Source organism: Microcaecilia unicolor, chromosome 1, assembly GCF_901765095.1.
Source record: "Microcaecilia unicolor chromosome 1, aMicUni1.1, whole genome shotgun sequence".
Classification (NCBI taxonomy): domain Eukaryota; kingdom Metazoa; phylum Chordata; class Amphibia; order Gymnophiona; family Siphonopidae; genus Microcaecilia; species Microcaecilia unicolor.
The window spans coordinates 623171417-623190446 of record NC_044031.1 but is presented as its reverse complement, the minus strand read 5'-3'; the positions used below and the strand labels follow the sequence as shown (position 1 = coordinate 623190446).

The following is a 19030-nucleotide window of genomic DNA, read 5'->3' as shown; positions in this document are numbered from 1 at the left end:
CTGCATTTAACCGTATTCAACTGTAAATGAATGACAGAATCAGTTGCAGAAAATATTCTGCTTGGTACAAGGGGAAGCTGTTTTTCAGAGGGCAGGAGTCACTGGTTTTTCTCCGATCGGGAGTTTTTTTCAGTGACGTAAGAAACTGACCTCTGAAAGATTTTGATAGTAAATACAGGACCAGTGATAATAAATACTTTCAGAAAACAGCTTGAGCGCATGTAAGAAAATACCATGCAAATGAGTTCTGAATAGAACAGCCAAGCTGGTAAGATTTGAGGTCCTCTTAATAAAAGTAAGAATAAATAAGTGTGATTTATAACCAGCTGCAGTTGTTTGAAGCAGAATATTTTGAACACCACGTAGTAACACAACATTAGAATTAGAATGAGTCCATCTGGCCCATTATGTGGGCTGAAGCCAGTAAGCAGAGCTTGTCACCCTATCAATTTTATTGTTTTGGGTATACCAAGATGGCAGCGGATACAGTGAATGATACATACCTGTAGCAGGTGTTCTCCGAGGACAGCAGGCTGATTGTTCTCACGACTGGGTGACGTCCGCGGCAGCCCCCACCAACCGGAAGAAGCTTCGCGGGGCGGTCCGCACGCAGGGCACGCCCACCGCGCATGCGCGGCCGTCTTCCCGCCCGTGCGTGACCGTTCCCGCCAGTTGAATGACAAGCAAGAAACAACATGAAAACGCAACTCCAAAGGGGAGGAGGGAGGGTAGGTGAGAACAATCAGCCTGCTGTCCTCGGAGAACACCTGCTACAGGTATGTATCATTCACTGTATCCGCTGCCATCTTGGTTCTCACGACTGGGGTATCCCTAGCTCTCAGGCTCACTCAAAACAAGAACCCAGGTCAATTGAACCTCGCAACGGCGAGGGCATAACAGAAATTGACCTACGAAGAACATCTAACTGAGAGTGCAGCCTGACCAGAATAAATTCGGGTCCTGGAGGGTGGAGTTGGATTTACACCCCAAACAGATTCTGCAGCACCGACTGCCCGAACCGACTGTCGCGTCGGGTATCCTGCTGGAGGCAGTAATGTGATGTGAATGTGTGGACAGATGACCACGTCGCAGCCTTGCAGATCTCTTCAATAGTGGCTGACTTCAAGTGGGCCACTGATGCTGACATGGCTCTAACACTATGAGCCGTGACATGACCCTCAAGAGCCAGCCCAGCCTGGGCATAAGTGAAGGAAATGCAATCTGCTAGCCAATTGGAGATGGTGCGTTTCCCGACAGCGACCCCTAGCCTGTTAGGGTCAAAAGAAACAAACAATTGGGCGGACTGTCTGTGGGGCTGTGTCCGCTCCAAGTAGAAGGCCAATGCTCTCTTGCAGTCCAATGTGTGCTACTGACGTTCAGCAGGGCAGGTATGCGGCCTGGGGAAGAATGTTGGCAAGACAATTGACTGGTTAAGATGGAACTCCGACACCACCTTCGGCAGGAACTTTGGGTGGGTGCGGAGCACTACTCTGTTGTGATGAAATTTGGTATATGGAGCATGAGCTACCAGGGCTTGAAGCTCACTAACCCTACGAGCTGAAGTAACTGCCACCAAGAAAATGACCTTCCAGGTCAAGTACTTCAGATGGCAGGTATTCAGTGGCTCAAAAGGAGGTTTCATCAGCTGGGTGAGGACGACGTTGAGATCCCATGACACTGTGGGAGGCTTGATAGGGGGCTTTGACAGCAGCAAGCCTCTCATGAATCCAGGCCGTGACAGCCAGGGACTGAAGGTTGGGGTGCAGCAACGCTCCGCCGTTCTGCGAGATGAGAGTCGGAAAACACTCCAATCTCCACGGTTCTTCTGAGGACAACTCCAGAAGAAGAGGGAACCAGATCTGACGGGGCCAAAAGGGCGCTATCAGGATCATGGTGCCGTGGTCTTGCTTGAGCTTCAGTAAGGTCTTCCCCACCAAAGGTATGGGAGGATACGCATACAGGAGGCCGGTCCCCCAATGGAGGAGAAAGGCATCCGACGCCAGTCTGCCGTGTGCCTGTAGTCTGGAACAGAACAGAGGCAGCTTGTGGTTGGTCTGAGAGGCGAAAAGGTCCACCGAGGGGGTGCCCCACTCTCGGAAGATCTTGCGTACCACTCTGGAATGGAGCGACCACTCGTGCGGTTGCATGACTCTGCTCAGTCTGTCGGCCAGACTGTTGTTTACACCTGCCAGGTATGTGGCTTGGAGGAGCATGCCGAACTGGCAAGCCCAACGCCACATGCCCACGGCTTCCTGACACAAGGGGCGAGATCCGGTGCCCCCCTGCTTGTTGGTGTAATACATTGCAACCTGATTGTCTGTCCGAATTTGGATAATTTGGCAGGACAGCCGATCCCTGAAAGCCTTCAGTGCGTTCCAGATCGCTCGGAGCTCCAGGAGGTTGATCTGCAGATCCTTTTCCTGGAGGGACCACAGACCCTGGGTGTGAAGCCCATCGACATGAGCTCCCCACCCCAGGCGAGATGCATCCGTCGTCAGCACTTTCGTGGGCTGTGGAATTTGGAATGGACGTCCCAGGGTCAAATTGGTCCGAATGGTCCACCAGAGCAGTGAAGTACTGCAACTGGTGGAGAGGCGGATGACATCTTCTAGATTCCCGGTGGCTTGAACCCACTGGGAAGCTAGGGTCCATTGAGCAGATCTCATGTGAAGACGAGCCATGGGAGTCACATGAACTGTGGAGGCCATATGACCCAGAAGTCTCAACATCTGCCGAGCTGTGACCTGCTGAGACGCTCTGGTCTTCGAAGCCAGGGCCAGGAGATTGTTGGCCCTCGCCTCGGGAAGGAAGGCCTGAGCCGTCTGGGTATTCAGCAGAGCTCCTATGAATTCCAGAGACTGAGTTGGCTGGAGATGGGACTTTGGGTAATTTATCACAAACCCCAGCAGCTCCAGAAGTTGAATAGTGCACTGCATAGACCGGAGGGCTCCTGCCTCTGAGGTGCTCTTGACCAGCCAATCGTCGAGATATGGGAACACGTGCACTCCCAGCTTGCGTAGGTAGGCCGCTACCACCACGAGGCACTTTGTGAACACTCGTGGGGCAGAGGCGAGCCCAAAGGGCAGCACACAATACTGAAAGTGCCGTGCGCCCAGGCGGAATCTGAGATACTGTCTGTGAGCTGGCAGTATCGGGATGTGAGTGTATGCGTCCTTTAAATCCAGGGAACATAGCCAATCGTTTTTCTGAATCATTGGCAGAAGGGTGCCCAAGGAAAGCATCCTGAACTTTTCTTTGACCAGGAATTTGTTCAGGCCTCTCAGGTCTAGGATGGGACGCATCCCCCCTGTTTTCTTTTCCACAAGGAAGTACCTGGAATAGAATCCCTGCCCTTCCTGCCCGGGTGGTACGGGCTCGACCGCATTGGCGCTGAGAAGGGCGGAGAGTTCCTCTGCAAGTACCTGCTTGTGATGGGAGCTGAAGGATTGAGCTCCCGGAGGACAATTTGGTGGCAGGGAGGCCAAATTCAGGGCGTATCCGCACCGCACTATTTGGAGAACCCACTGATCGGAGGTTATGAGAGGCCACCTTTGGTGAAAAAATTTTAACCTCCCTCCGACCGGCAGATCGTCCGGTACGGACACTTTGAGGGCGGCTATGTTCCCGTGGATCCAGTCAAAAGCCCGTCCCCGGCTTTTGCTGTGGAGGCGCAGGGGGCTGCTTAGGCGCACGCTGTTGACGAGAACGAGCGCGCTGGGGCTGTCCCTGTGCCTGACGAGGCCTTCGGGCCGGCTGGGTGAACCTACGCTTTGCAAAAGAATAGGGTGCAGCCTGCCGGGCCCGGGAAAAATGACCACCTGCTGAGGCGGATGCTGAAGGCGCCCGGTGGGAGAGCTTGTCGAGGGCGGTTTCCCGCTGATGCAGTTGGTCCACCAGCTGCTCGACCTTCTCACCAAAAATGTTATCCCCCCGGCAAGGGACGTCGGCCAGTCTCTGCTGGGTGCGGTTGTCCAGGTCAGAGGCACGCAGCCATGAGAGCCTGCGCATCACTATACCTTGGGCCGCAGCACAAGATGCCACGTCACAGGTGTCATAGATACCCCTGGACAGGAACTTTCTACACGCCTTCAGCTGCCTGACCACCTCCTGATAAGACCTGGACTGCTCCGGCGGGAGCTTATCGACCAGGTCCGCCAGTTGCTTCACATTGTTCCGCATGTGGATGCTCGTATAGAGCTGGTATGACTGGATGCGGGTCACGAGCATGGAGGATTGGTAGGCCTACCTCCCAAACGAGTCCAGAGTGCGAGACTCCCGCCCCGGGGGCGCCGAGGCGGTATCCCTCGAACTCCGTGCCCTCTTGAGAGCAGAATCCACGACCGCCGAGTCATGGGGCAATTGGGGCCGCATTAACTCTGGGTCCGAGTGAATTCTGTACTGGGACTCTGCTTTCTTGGGAATGGTGGGATTAGATAATGGTCTCATCCAGTTCCGAAGCAGTGTCTCTTTGAGGACATTGTGCAGCGGCACCGTGGAGGACTCTCTAGGTGGTGATGGATAGTCGAGGACCTCGAGCATCTCAGCCCTCGGCTCGTCCACAGAGACCACGGGGAAGGGAATGCAAATCGACATGTCCCTTACAAAGGAGGCAAATGAGAGGCTCTCAGGGGGCGAGAGCTTCCTCTCTGGTGAAGGCGTGGGGTCCGAGGGAAGACCCGCAGACTCCTCTGAGGAGAAATATCTGGGGTCCTCCTCTTCCCCCCACGAGGCCTCTTCCTCGGTATCGGACATGAGCTCATGTAGCTGAGTCCTGAACCGGGCCCGGCTCGACGTCGAGGCACCAAGGCCTCGGTGTCGTCGAGCGGTGGACTCCCGCGTCGGCGGGGACGAAGCTCCCTCCATCGACGTCGACGGGGACTCCACCTGCGTGGCGGTCGAGACCGGCGCCGCAAGCGGCGGTGGCGTCGACGGCCTCGGCACCGGGCTAGAGCTCGCCGGCGCCACAGTCATCGGCGCCGAGGGCGCAAGCACCCCCGGCGCCGGCACAGCCTGGCGCATCAGCCCTTCCAGGATCCCCGGAAGGATGGCTCGGAGGCACTCGTCCAGGCCCGCTGTCGGGAAAGACGTGGGGGCCGGTAGAGGCATCGGTGCCGGAAGCTGCTCGGGTCCAGGAGACTGCACCGAAGTGCTGGGACCCTGACGCGTCGATACCTCCACTACCGAGGGGGACCTCTCCTCCTGACGCGGACGCTTCGGCGTCGACTCCTCTCCGGTACCGAGAGCCGGATGCGTCGAGGGCGACCGGTGACGGTGCTTCTTACGGTGCCCGTCACCGGTGCCGGGTGGTATGGAGGAGGAGGAGGTCGATCCCCCTCGGTCCCGAGGAACCGGGTCAGACAGGGTTCGGTCCCGAGGGCCACGGGCTGAAGGAGTGACCGGGGCCGACTGCCCACGCGGTCTCTCACCTCTACCCTCACCGGAAGACCGGCGGGCCGACGGGACCTGTTCTCCTGGGGTCGATGCCATCGGTGCCGATTTGTCGGGCATCGATACCGGTACCGAAGGACCGGGCGTCGATACCGATGCCGTCGAAGTCGACGTCGAGGGGCCGGCGCAAGTTCCAAAAAGACGGTCCCGCAGAACTTGCCTCGCAACCTGAGTCCGTTTCCGGAGACCGAGACACAGAGAACACGACTTGATATTGTGCTCCGGCCCGAGGCACTGGAGGCACCAAGCGTGGGTGTCGGTCTGCGAGATCGGCCGGCCGCACCGACCACACTTCTTAAATCCACTCGGGACCTTCGAGGACATCGACGGAAAAATCGCGTCTGCGAAGTTAAAGTCGTCGATGGTGGCGGAAATCACACCTCGAAAAATAAATCGATCGCGCGGCCACAAGGCCGCAACGCGACGCCTTCGCTAGAAACGAGGGAAAAAGGAGCGCGTGCTCTTTTTTTTTTTTTAAGAAAAAGAAAAACTGGAGCGCGCGGCAACAGAATAAACAAAAAGTAACAAAAATCGCGTAAACGCGACGGTCTTTCCGGGGCTGCAAAAAGGAGAGCGGCGACGGCACGACTCTCCTCAGGCGTGGAAAAGAAAAGACTGGCGGGAACGGTCACGCACGGGCGGGAAGACGGCCGCGCATGCGCGGTGGGCGTGCCCTGCGTGCGGACCGCCCCGCGAAGCTTCTTCCGGTTGGTGGGGGCTGCCGCGGACGTCACCCAGTCGTGAGAACAAGCAGCCTGCTTGTCCTCGGAGAACTTGGGGAGAACTAAAACCTCCTTGGGTGGAGACTGGCATCTACCATGTGACAACATAATGCCGTCTCCTGTTATCAAACCTGCTTGGGGCAGACTGGATGGGCCATGTGGGCCTTTATCTGCCATCATTTACTGTGCTACTCTGTCTCTGATGATCTTACATAATTACACAATATCATCATATTCCTAAGCCTACAAACTGACCCATCCCACATGCAAACGTTTTAAATTTTCTAGGGCTTCCCGACAAGTCATCCATATCCATCCAGCACTAGAAAGAACAATCCAGGAAGCACAGGTTCTGAATGGGCTTTAAGAAAACTGTTAGAAATCAGACAGCATTATTCTTCTTCTGTTCCATGGTCACTCAGTCAGTAAACAACTATTTCAGTATCATGAGAGTCAAGGATTCAAGGCTAGGAAATTCATGCATATTTATGTCAAGTGGAGAGGAAATGACGTGTTCAATCCCTACTTCTGCTTGTGACCTTAGGCAAGTTATATTATCACACATTGCCTCATGTACCCATTTAGATACCATAGCTTTCCAGTGCTGTGTATATATAGTAGCACCATAACAATGATAAGTATTATTATTCTCCTTTGACCTCAAATACTGCATAGGTGTTACAGAGTAGTGCTTTCCTGCTCTCCTCCACCATGTCAGATTTCACACAGATGTTAATGATATACTTCAGGTAGCTCTTCCTGTAGCCTGTCTCCTGGGACACATCGGACAGCACAGCTAACTCTCTGGCTTAGTGAAGGTATAATGGTGATTATTTCTGTTAATCCTCCACTAACACAGTAACAATGAGAGTGAACAATTCATAGACATGCTCACTGAAAAAACTTACCTCTTCAAACAAGCCTATCCAAACGACTGACTTAATTTACGAACCTAATCTACACCACTAATATTACCTATACCTCAATCCCCCCCCTCCACATCTCTTCCTGTTATCCTACTGTATACAACCACACCATAACTCTACTATCCTACAACTGTGTTATTTTTTTGTGATACTTTGTAACCCATACTTTTGTAAGCTGCACTGAACCTGCTACCGAGCGGGAAAGAGCGGGGTATAAATGCAACAAATAAATAATAAATAATCACCTGGCAGCCCTCCACATAGCTCGCTTCTCTGCCTCCAGAGCGCGGCGCTCTGCAGGGGACAAGTCCTTCTCCTGTGTGGTCAAGAGCTCTGGACTCTGCATTCTTACACGGTCCTGGTACCGCCGCTCTGCCTTGGCAGTCCTGATAGGTGCTGAATGGTCCCCAGTACTGGAGTAAACTGGACTTAGCCTGTAAGGAGTAGGAAAATATCAGCTGGGGGTGGGGGGGGGGGGGGGTAAGAGTGATTTGAGGAATCAGTGAGGAGAGGGCAGTCTCTGTTCTCTTACAACACGATGCAGAAAACCAGTGAGGGGCAAGGGTCTCTGTGGTATGAGAACAGATGTAAGGAATCAGTGAGGGGTGGTCTGTGCAGTAAGCGAGTGGAGTGAGAGGACTCTGGGCAAGATGCACTAAACTTTAATGACCCTTTAACAAACAAGTTTTAAACCGTGACATGCATTAAAAGCCTTTTTCCGAAGACAACAGCAGCTAACGAAAACGGAATGCAGATGAGCAAATTGTTTACAAACCCTATTGGAATGAGATGCACTAAAGATTTCCGCTTGCCCTAACGCAGGAAAACTCCGGGAAAGCTAACGAGAGGTCTGTACCTCTCGTTGTGGCTGTCCGGCTTCCAGCCGATTGCATTTTCCCTCTTCCCTCTCACAAATGTTATTGTACTTCTTCTTACAAGGGATTCAGAAATGGTAGGAATGAGGAAAATACACAAACCTCAAATTGCAATATTTATTTGCATTTTAAAGATCCTCTATTTTACGTTGTATTAATGTTATATCTTTCACAAATAAAGATTCTTTTTCTTGAAATTGTTTAAGATCAGCTACCACAGTTAAGGATCGGGAGGGGGAAAAGGCACTCGTCAGGAGCGTCCTGTATGGATGGCCTTGCCCCCCCTCCCCGCCCGAGGTCACCGCTGCTCCCCGCTTCCCCCTGCAGCACAGAAATCCAAATTTTAGCAGCCCTGGCCCCCCCCTCCCTTCCTCTCTTTCTCCCACAGCTCCACCTCCCGCCATCCTCCGCCCCGTTGCCCCCCCCCTGAGGTCGTCGCCGCTACCCCCCTCCGCCTTACCGGGCCCAAGGAGCGCCTTTCACATCTGTGTGAAGGCGCTCCTTGGGCAAGAAGAACACCTGATCGCCGCCGTAGGTTACTTCTGTCAGACGGGGGCAGGCACAGGTCAGGAAAGGAGAGACGTCCTGAAGACTCGGCAGCGATCAGATGTTCTTCTTGCCCGTGCAGTGCCTTCACACAGAGGTGAGAGGCGCTGTGCGGGCCCGGTAAGGCGGAGGGGGGCCCGGTGGAGGGAGGGAGCGGCAGCGACGACCTCAGGGAGGGTGGCGGGGGCGGAGGATGGTGTGAGGCAGAGCTGTGGGAGAAAGAAAGGAAAAGAGGAAGGGAGGGGGGCCGGGGCTGCTAAAGTTTAGATTTCTATGCTGCAGGGGGAAGCGGGTGACCTCAGGCGGGGGGGGGGGGGGGGGGGGCAGGTCTTCCATACAGGACACTCCTGACGCCTTTGCCCCCTCCCAAAACACATGTATTGGTGGGTTTTTTTTTGTTGTTGTTGTTTTGACATTTGTGGCATGCGCAGAGCAGCCAGCATAACGCTTGGCTGCTCTGCGTATGCTTTAGGGGCCGATTACCGACGGGGATTACACCAGTTTAATGCATTGTACTTTACAATACCGCACCGAACATGTGCAACTTGTTTTTTTGGTGCATTCTTCGTTTTTTTCAAATTCGTTAAGGACTTCTACGTTTTAGATTTTTTTTTACTTTTGGTTGATGCATCTGGCCCTCTGTCTCTGTCCTCCAAATGCAAACAGCTACTGCAGACTGCAACATGCAATTAACAGTTTATTGCTCGTTAATGGCTGCTGTTGGTAAAAACGGTTTCTGTGCTGAAGTTTGCTCCAATGATAGACATCAGCACACAGCAAACTAAAATATATGATAAAGATTAGCTACCCTGCAGGAGGAGTGTAGCCAACAGCTCATTTTTGGGGGGTGAGCCACCCTTTCTTCTCTCCCTCCCTCCCAGTTAAAACTTTTACCTTTGCCGAAGCCCCACCAGCTGGAGAGCTGCATGGCCCAAATTTCTCCTTGTATGAGGAAGTCAGCAGTGTGCTTTCCAGCTGCAGATGCTGGCACTCCTCCATGCATGTTCAGTTTGTGCTCATGAATTGAGCATGAGTGAGGAGTGCTAGCGTCGATGGCTGGAAAGCACCGCCATCTTGAAAAATTGTGGCTCCCAGTCCCACACGGTGCATCCTGGCTGCTGCACTAACCACTAGCTACTCCTCCACTTCAGACTGATCCTCCGCCCAGTGCATACTGCACAAGGTTGGGTGCTGACATTTTTCACTATGGTGGTACCATAGGCAGGAGAGAGTAATCATTACTCCTGTGTGTTTTAAGGTACACAGGAGACCCCCTGGAGGAGGGGCTGGGGGGTGCACTAAACACCAGGGACATGTTTGTTTAACATAAAAGTCAGGGGAATGTACTAGACACCTGTGGTTGGGGGGGGGGGGGGGAGGGGTCCAGCTGTGTTGGCAGGGGGAGGGAGATCAGGATCACTGCAAACCTTGGGGGCTCTCTATGCCGTCTCTTATCTGGTGATATGTATCTCACAATGTGCCCCCATGGTAGACATCAGGTAGATGGTTCATGTATGGATTGGCATATCAAAGAGAAACTTGAAACTTGAGCACACACCTCTACATTGCTGCAGGGCAGTGGCTTAGCCTTTGGGTGGGGGACTTTGGGGGCCTAGCCCACCACTTTGGACTAATGTGTCCCCTTCCTCTTAAACTGAATGGCTGGGGAAGGCAGTCTCTTACAAAGCTCTGCAACTCCAGGAATAACGAAGTAGGTAACATAGCAGATGACAGCAGAAAAAGACCTGCACGGTCCATCCAGTCTGCCCAACAAGACAACTCATGTGTGCTACTTTTGTGTATACCCTACTTTGATTTGTACCTGTGCTCTTCAGGGCACAGACCGTATAAGTCTGCCCAGCACTATCCCCGCCTCCCACCACCGGCTCTGGCACAGACCGTTAAGTCTGCCCAGCGCTATCCCTGCCTCCCAACCTCCAGTCCCGCCTCCCACTACCGGCTCTGCACATCCTTCCTTGCCCTGTGTCTGGGATATTAAAGGCTACTAGGTCTAAATGAGGAGCACCTCCCTCCTAATGCGCTAAAGATGAACAGTGAAATAAAGGCTATTTTAATTGCTTTTCTGAGGTATTTCACATAGAAGCTAGAAATTTACAAGTGGCTGATATGTTGGCTGACAGGAGGCACTGCAGTAAACACAGCTGCAGCCAGAAGCAGAACTCTTCTACACGACTAAACTACATCTAAGTGGACAAGCCCAGGCTACACACAGTTCATTTGTTGACTACCCCAATAGAGCACTTACCCTGACATGGAGCTGGGTCTCTGATCTGACTTGTATCCATCTTCCAGAGAGTTTCTCTGGGAGCCTGCCTGTCCATCAATTTGGGAAATCCTGAAAAAGAGACAGACATGAGCGGTCAGAGTGGCAACAGCTTCTAAATCCACAGTTCAGGAGAGGCAGTTGGTGTCAGGCAAAACGAGGGAGTGCACTATTAGAAAGGAAGGGCAAACAGTGCAAGGAGGGGGGGGGGGGGGGGGGGCGGTACCTCCAGGACACAGGAAGAGCAGTCACTGCCAAGGAGAGACAGGAAGGGCAGTTGACACCAGGAAGAGAGTGCAAACCAACGCAATTTCTTCAAAAATTATTAGAGCAGGTTTATAGAGCCATTCCAGGTCAGTAATGTGGTTATTGAAATGGGAAACCTCACTGGATCCATGCCAGCACTGAGCTGCTGTTCAGTTTTGCTTCAGTTAAGTCCTAACAATGGCATTTTCAATTTACTGACTCAGAGTGATCTGTTGGGAGCACATTTTTTTGCTTATACGTATGATTTGGACAGCAGAGAAAAGCTGTTACAGGACATGCACATTAAAATGGAAAACTAATGATGTATTTTAGAGCCAAAAAGCACCAATAGCGTGGTCTTTCACTTATGTAGTGGCATTTAATCAGCTTAATAGTGCTGCTGATTAAATTATTATTACTGATGGTCTCCCATTCTTTTTAAGTGATATAGAAAACATAGAAACATGACAGCAGATAAAGGCCCTATGACCCATCCAGTCTGCCCATCCTCTGTAACCCTTAACTCTTCCTTTTCCTAAACGATCCCACAAGCTTACCCCATGCCTCCACAACCTCCACCGAGAGGCCATTCCATGCCTCCACCACTATTTCTATGAAATAGTACTTCCTTAGATTACTCCTAAGCCTATTCCCTCTTAACTTCATCATATGGCCCCCTTCAGTTGAGAATGGCTCTCTTCCAGTGTATAAATGCCCTTGAGATATTTAAATGTCTCTATCATGTCTCCTCTCTCCCTGCGTATACAGTGTTCACTTATAATGTCAAGTTCTGTAAGTGGTACTGGAGGAGTTTCACTTTAGTATTTTGAATGTTCTCATTTTGGGAGTGCTTTCCAAGCCAGGCATCATGTGACCTCAATAGATGACACTTTTAAACAACTCTAGGTGAAAATATATAGTTTTTATTCCAGCTAGAGCACAGTTAAAGTGTAAAATTCATTGCCAGAGCTAGTGCAGCTGGGTTTAAAAAAAGATTTAGAAAAATTGCTGGGGAAACGGTTCATAAATTATTATTAGCTGGGTAAACCAAGGCTGTGGCTTAACCCTGGGTCTAAGTACAAGGAATGAATCTATTCATTGGAATCATGCGGAGTATTCTGACCTGGAATGGCCACTGAAGAAATAGAATACTGGGCTTGATAGACCTTTGACTGACCCAGTATGGCAGTTTTGATCTTCTTATGCAATTTTGGTTTATGATTGTTTCATTTTATGGCTTGGAATTGTGCCCCCCTTTTCTCCAAGTTCTCTTCTACAATCTACTACGTAACTTGTGACCCACAATTTGCTATCCACAGCTGTGGCCTATTAAAGAAGCTCCACTCTCTCCACCCCCCTCCCCTCCAAATGCCTCCTGTTCTCTCCAAGAAAACCAAAAATCTTGCTATGGATTCAATGCCTAGGAGGAAGCCAGTATCAGGTGGCAGAATGGCTTACCCAGACACTGGGGAATGTCTGCTCCGGTCATCTATTCTCTCAATCTTGTATTCCACACCCTCAATGAAGACACTAGACTGAGTGCTCATGTCTGGCTTCTGTCTCACCATGTCCTCCTCTTCCTCCTCCTTCAGCAGTATATCCCGTTTCTGTTGGAGTTTTCTAGCTGTAGACGAGAAGATAGGTTAATAAAGAGGTTTCTCAAGCATGTTGGGCCCATGCACATCAATGTTTCCAAAAGGAGAACCAGAGTAAATTCAGTAACTCTACCCCATCGACCTTGGGTTTTACCCTGCTGAAGCAAACACCACTGTATTTTGGGGCGTTTTTCCCTCTACACAAAACTCTCATCATCCTAGCCCAATATTTGAACTTTTTTTTTTTTTTAGTGACATGGATTGGTTGCTGAGCAAACAAGAACAAAAATTTTGGAAGAATCAGGGAACATCAGGAATAGAACTCAAGTATGGACTCAGTGAGGCGCTCATAATTAAGTCGGTAAAACTCGGAGATTTTATCAGAAAGGGTGACTTGTAATAACAAAATCCTTGGCTTGGCACTTAAGGGGAATATCTGAAAATCAGAGGGCTTTACATTAAATAACAGTGTTTCTGTTTTATCTATATTTGTTTGAAATTCCGATATATGCTCAAAACGATGCAACTGCGCCAATAAGAAAGGCAGTGAACATTGTGGATTAGGGTTCCAGATTAGCATTACTGATTAGAATATTCAATGTTGCGGACCAGCTGAGGTATTTTTCTTCCAACACAATTGTTTTTTGTTGAATGCAAGTGGGATGCAAAATAAAAATTAAAAGTTGCACAGTACATCCTGAGATGGGCCTGGCCTAGCTGGGGGGGGGGGGGGGGGATCCACTAGACTACCAGGCCTTTTCTCTGCATTAGGTAGGGGGGAAGAGGGTGTCAGTGGTCCACTAGACCACCAGGTCTTTTTCTGCATTAGTGTGTGTTGGCAGGAGTCCACTAGACCACCAGGCCTTTTTTTCTATGGGGAGGGGGTTGGGGGTCAGCCAGAACAACAGGCCTTTTTTTCTTCATTACTGGGGGGTGATCAGGAGAGCTGAGGGGTCCACCACACCTCTAGGCCTTTTTTCTTCTTTCACATGGAGTGGGGAGGGGGTCAATCAGACTACCAGGCCTTTTTTTGTAGGGGGTGGGATCAGGGGGTCAACAAGAACACCAGGTTTTTTTTTTTGCATGGGAGATGGGGGTCGGGGCCTTTTTTGGAAAATTGAGGGGAGGGGCATGAGTGAGCCACAACATTTTTTTTTTTTTTACTTAATGTCAACTTTCTTGTTAGTGCCTGAGGCAATCGCCACTCAGGCACTGACAGGAAAGTTAGCAGCAAATTACTGCCATGTTTTAACACAACATTAGTTTGCATGCTCATTACTCTTGAGCATACTGCAGCAATTTTGTTGTACTAGGTTCATGGTAGAGTACTGTGAACCTTTGAGTATCGGCCTCCGAGTCAGCCAAGATATTGTGTGGAGTTTAGCTGCTAAAGGTTTGATCTGCTTATTCAGCCTGCTGGTGTAACCAATCCTGGGCCCTGACCCTCAACCAAGAAGTGTGATTTTGTACCCCTGACCCTACACCACTGGGCTCACTCTAGGCAACTGTCTAGCTACATACACAACAGAGAATGACACTCCTAAGGGGACACTAGGGCCTCCCTCCCTCACAACTCTCCCTCTGTTTCAAAGAAAGCTGTCAGTCCTTTGGCTTCTCTCTTAGTTTTTTCCTACTATGGAAAGCTGGGGGGGGGGGGGGGCCTTCCTCGTCTCTGTAGGAGGGAGGTCTGCTCTGTCTTAGCTTCCTCTAGGTCTCCTATTGTTGGAGAAGGTGAGGAGCCTTCTTCCTGGTTGTTGGCGCGTTTGTCCTTATTAGCTTCTTCCATTTCTCTTTAAGTGAGAATGGGGTCTCCCTCTTAGCTTCACACTAGTCTCCTGTCTTGAGACATTGTGGGGTAAGGGTCCTCTTACCTTCCTCCTCTTTCATTTTCTTCAGGTCATCCTCTCCCACTAAGGAAACACGTTTTGGAGGTTTCTCCGTTTGCTGCTGTTTCACATCAATCTCAAAGTATTTCTGCCGCTCACGGAAGGATCTCTGCTCTGGGCTATCTAGGACAGCAGGGGATGAGCCCTAGGATAGAAGCAAGAACTCAAGAGGAACACAGCACCCAGTGTACTGCACCTTCACCAGCACCTAGGACCCTATACCCTCACTGTAGAAAACAGTCATACAGCCTCCACTGAAGCAAACCCAAGCAGAATCAATGTACTGGAGCACATGCACAGCACCCTGTGCAAACACTCATACACCTCTGCTGAAGCATACATGGGTAGAACTCACACACAACACCCAGTGCATTGCACCTTTACTGTACCAAACATTCATACAGCCTCTACTGAAGCAGATACTCAGGCAGAACCCACACACTAAAGCACACACACAGCAACCAATGCACTACACCCTCACTATAGCAAACACTCATATAGCCTCTACGGAAGCAGATACTTAAGCAGAACTCATGCACTGGAGCACACACACAGCACCCAATGCACTGCACCCTCACTACAGCAAACACTCATACAGCCTCTACGGAAGCTGATACTTAAGCAGAACCCAAGCACTGGAGCACACATTCAGCACCCAATGCACTGTACCTTCACTATGGCAACACTCATACAGCCTCTGCGGAAGCAGAACCCAAGCACTGGAGCACACATTCAGCACCCAATGCACTGTACCTTCACTATAGCAACACTCATACAGCCTCTGCGGAAGCAGAACCCAAGCACTGGAGCACACATTCAGCAACCAATGCACTGTACCTTCACTATAGCAAACACTCATACAGCCTCTATGGAAGCAAATACTTAAGCACAACCCAAGCACTGGAGCACACATTCAGCACCCAATGCACTGTACCTTCACTACAGCAACACTCATACAGCCTCTACGGAAGCAGATACATAAGGAGAACTCACGCACTGGAGCACACACACAGCACCCAGTGCATTGCATCTATATTGAAGCAGATACTCGTACAACATAGTGCACCACACCTTCACTGTAGCACATGCATATCAACCAGTGCGATGCAGCAGACATTCAAGTACCCAGCCTGACCTTACCTCAGAAGGAATACTGGGCCTCTCAGGAGTCCTAGGCATTGATACCTCCTGCAGATATAAAGTGACATAAGTTAGAATGGTTTAACAGAATGGCTGGGAAGGCCATCTGTTCCCTCACCTGCTTCACAGGGGGAGCTCTACTGTTTCACCACATCCATTGGGGATAGGGGAAAAAGGGTCTCTTTTGTCCCTTTCTTTGCTACTGTCTCACCACATTCTTCAAAAATAGGGGGAAATGGTCTCTTCTGTCTCTTTCTCTCCTACTGTTTCATCATGTCTATCAGGGATACGGGGGAAAGGGTCCCTTCTGCCACTTCATCTCTCTCCCTTGGGAAGACCTTCTCCCTTCCTTTCACTTAATCCATCAGGGATGACCTTGCTTGTTTTATCTCCATCTCACTGGGTGGTATGTTTTCTCTTTCTCCTCCCTCAGTGGGAAATGATCTCTATCACCCCTTCCCTAAGTAAGAATGCTCTTTTTTCCCGTCAGGTGGGAGCATTCTTTCTCCCCCCCCCCCCCCCTTTTTTTCATACACACTTCAGGTGGGACAGCTCTCTTTTCAATGCTAAATTCCATTTGAAGTCTTATCCTGCCCTACTTAGCAGATGCTATCTTTTAATATAAATCTCACACAATTCTTTAGGGTGTCTCTGACAACACTAGCCCCTCAGACAATAAGTGCACTACATACAGTACCTGCTGCCCCAGTACCGGATGCACCACAGGCACAGCAGCGAACGTTTTATACACCTCTTTGACATTGACAGGGAACTCATCAGGAGAGAGAGGAGAGGAGGGTCCAGGCTGCAGAGAAAGGCACGAAAACAAAGTGGGGGGGGGGGGGGGGGGGGAGAGCAGATATGAGTGGAAGCAGACAGAAGGCAGAAGGAAAAAAACAAACAGAGTGAGGGCATCAACAGTGAAAAGGGATCATTTTGCAGACCAATGGGAGAAAGGGGTGTGCTAAGTTTCCTCTGTGCTTGCCTTGGGCTTTACCCCACAATCCCCCCACAGCTAGGGATCCCTGGTGTTCATCCTAATCTGTCTCTCATTCCACTGCTTCTCTGCTGTCTATATAAGCCTTTGGAGGTACAGCCTCCGGAACTGGATGTGACACTCTAGATGATGTCTCTCCAATACCCGGTATAGAAGTACCATCACTTCATTCCAGCTGTGACCCTATGCAATGGACACCATGCCCCTATCCTCCAGCTGTGACTGTATGGTGCCACTCAACAATCTTACAGCTAAGTCTCTGCCATTGGCCAATGTACTGTGTCCCAGTGCTAGCACTGAGGGATGCAGAGTGTACTGAGGCCTCTGATGCTTGGAGAAGCAGCCAAATGAAACCTATATGGGCCACTTACAGAATTGTGTCCAACGGGACAGATCTGACCCTGTTGAAAGGGATTTGGGCTGTCCCTGCCTTCCACGCTGCCAGCGACGGTCTGACGGACAGTGCACAAGGGCTGAATGATGCCAGGCCTCGTCTGTCCTCACGGAGCCACCGTGGGGAGAAAGAGAAAAAGAACAGGTACAGCGGGGGAACAAGAGAGCATGAAGGGAAAAGGAGGAAGAAGAGAAACAGATGAGAACGATGAAAAACAAAAAAAGAAAAATACATGAGCAAGGAGAATAATAAATGCAAAGAAAACAGAAAAAGAAGAAGTACAGGAAATAAATAGGAGAAAGAGAGAGAAATAAAGAAAGCAGTTAAGATTTCAGTGAATTCCTGAATAAATCAGGTGGGATAGTGTCATATGGTTAGTCCATTTGAATATGTGGAAAGGTCGGTCCAAGTGAGACTTTGTTTCTGGACTAGCTTAATACAGTCATGATCAGCCTTTGAGAGCTCTGCTCCCTTCATCAGTACAAACCTAGTTAATAATGTATTAAAAGTGTGGGGGCTCTCAGAAAATATTAGTCCAGTAAATAGGTTCTGTTTGTTGAACATTAAATTTAATTAGAAAAAAAACCTTGTATCTCACCATCTCCTTCTAAACTAAATAACCTAGAAACTACCCTCATCTTACCTTCTGCCAACCATCATCCTAACAGTGTCCCAAGAAAGGGGAAAGGGGATGGGATTTGATCTACCACCTTTCTGTCAGTGGTGTAGCTACAGGTGGGCAGCCCCTCATTCTCCTCTCTTTCTCTCCTCCTCCGGTGGCCCGACACCTGCCCTTTCTACAAGTCCTCTATCCATCCTTGGTGTACCTCAGAAGCGTCCCAGCAGCCGCAGCGATTCATCTTCACTGCCTGCGCCAGCCCCTACAGGTTTCCTTCTGCCATAAACGGTGATGAATATTGCCACGGCGATCCCTCATCACAATTTGCTCCAGTACAATGCAGCAAAATGAGGCAAAATCGTGACACTTCTCCTGACAATGAGCCACTAAAGGTTCCATGATTTTGCCCACCTACATCGCGTTTTTTTTAGAAGGACATTTACTTCCTGCTTTCATTCTGAGTTTGAATTGCGATGTGTCTCAGTCGGCGTGTTTCTTCCCCTGATGTTGCCTATGGGTGAAACAGGATCTCCTGTTGGGAATTGATAAACTTTGCAGCACAATATGAATGAGGTAAGTACTGTGGAGTTTCATATTATTTTGATGATTGCTGCTAAGTGTTTCTACTGTTGACTGGATGAAATTTTATTGCCTGTTCTGGACCTGAGACTGATTTATTGCCTTAATTATGAGAAGTGGAGTTTTTTTTTTCTGACCAGTTATTAATGTGCGCTATTAACTTATTGCAGCTGTGTGCAGTGTGTTTGTAGCTCTATGCTTTCTAAAGGTCTTTTTTTCTCCACTTTAAGTTTTCCTGGTTGGTCAGTCTTGGACCCACAGTAACATAGTAGATGTCGGCAGATAAAGACCTGAACGATCCATCCAGTCTGCCCAAAAGATATATAAAATGAGTGGAAGAGAGTAGATTTGTTTAATATTTTGATTTCAATTACCCCAATATTGGCTAGTTAAATACCACATCAAGGAGTGCCAGGGAGGCAAAATTCCTAGATGTTGATCCAAGAAGCAGTCATTTATTTCTTGGAGCAACTGGTCCAAGAACCAACAAGAGGGGGAGGTATTTTAGATCTAGTCCTTAATGGAATGCAGAACTTAGTACAACAGGTAACAGTGTTGGGTCTGCTGGGAAACAGTGATCATAACATCATGAAATTTGTCTTAATAACTGGAGTGCAGTCACTAAGGAAATTACTGTAGTAGCATTTAATTTTTGAAAAGGCAACTATGATAAACATGAGGAAAATGGTTTTAAAAAAAGCTGAAATGCTCAGTGGAAAAGTTAGGATTTTAAACCAGGCATAGACATTGTTTAAAATACCATTTTGGAAGCC

The 19030-nt window shown here is 49.7% G+C and overlaps 1 protein-coding gene across 1 annotated transcript in view; it reads right to left on the bottom strand.

The window, feature by feature from the left end:
• The window catches only part of SCRIB (scribble planar cell polarity protein), a 630584-nt gene that overhangs the window by 53645 nt on the left and 557909 nt on the right, over positions 1 to 19030 (bottom strand). The window contains 7 exon segments of the mRNA XM_030220397.1: positions 7342 to 7530; positions 10784 to 10873; positions 12506 to 12671; positions 14514 to 14673; positions 15669 to 15716; positions 16366 to 16473; positions 17037 to 17159. Coding sequence (XP_030076257.1) covers positions 7342 to 7530; positions 10784 to 10873; positions 12506 to 12671; positions 14514 to 14673; positions 15669 to 15716; positions 16366 to 16473; positions 17037 to 17159 — 884 coding nt within the window.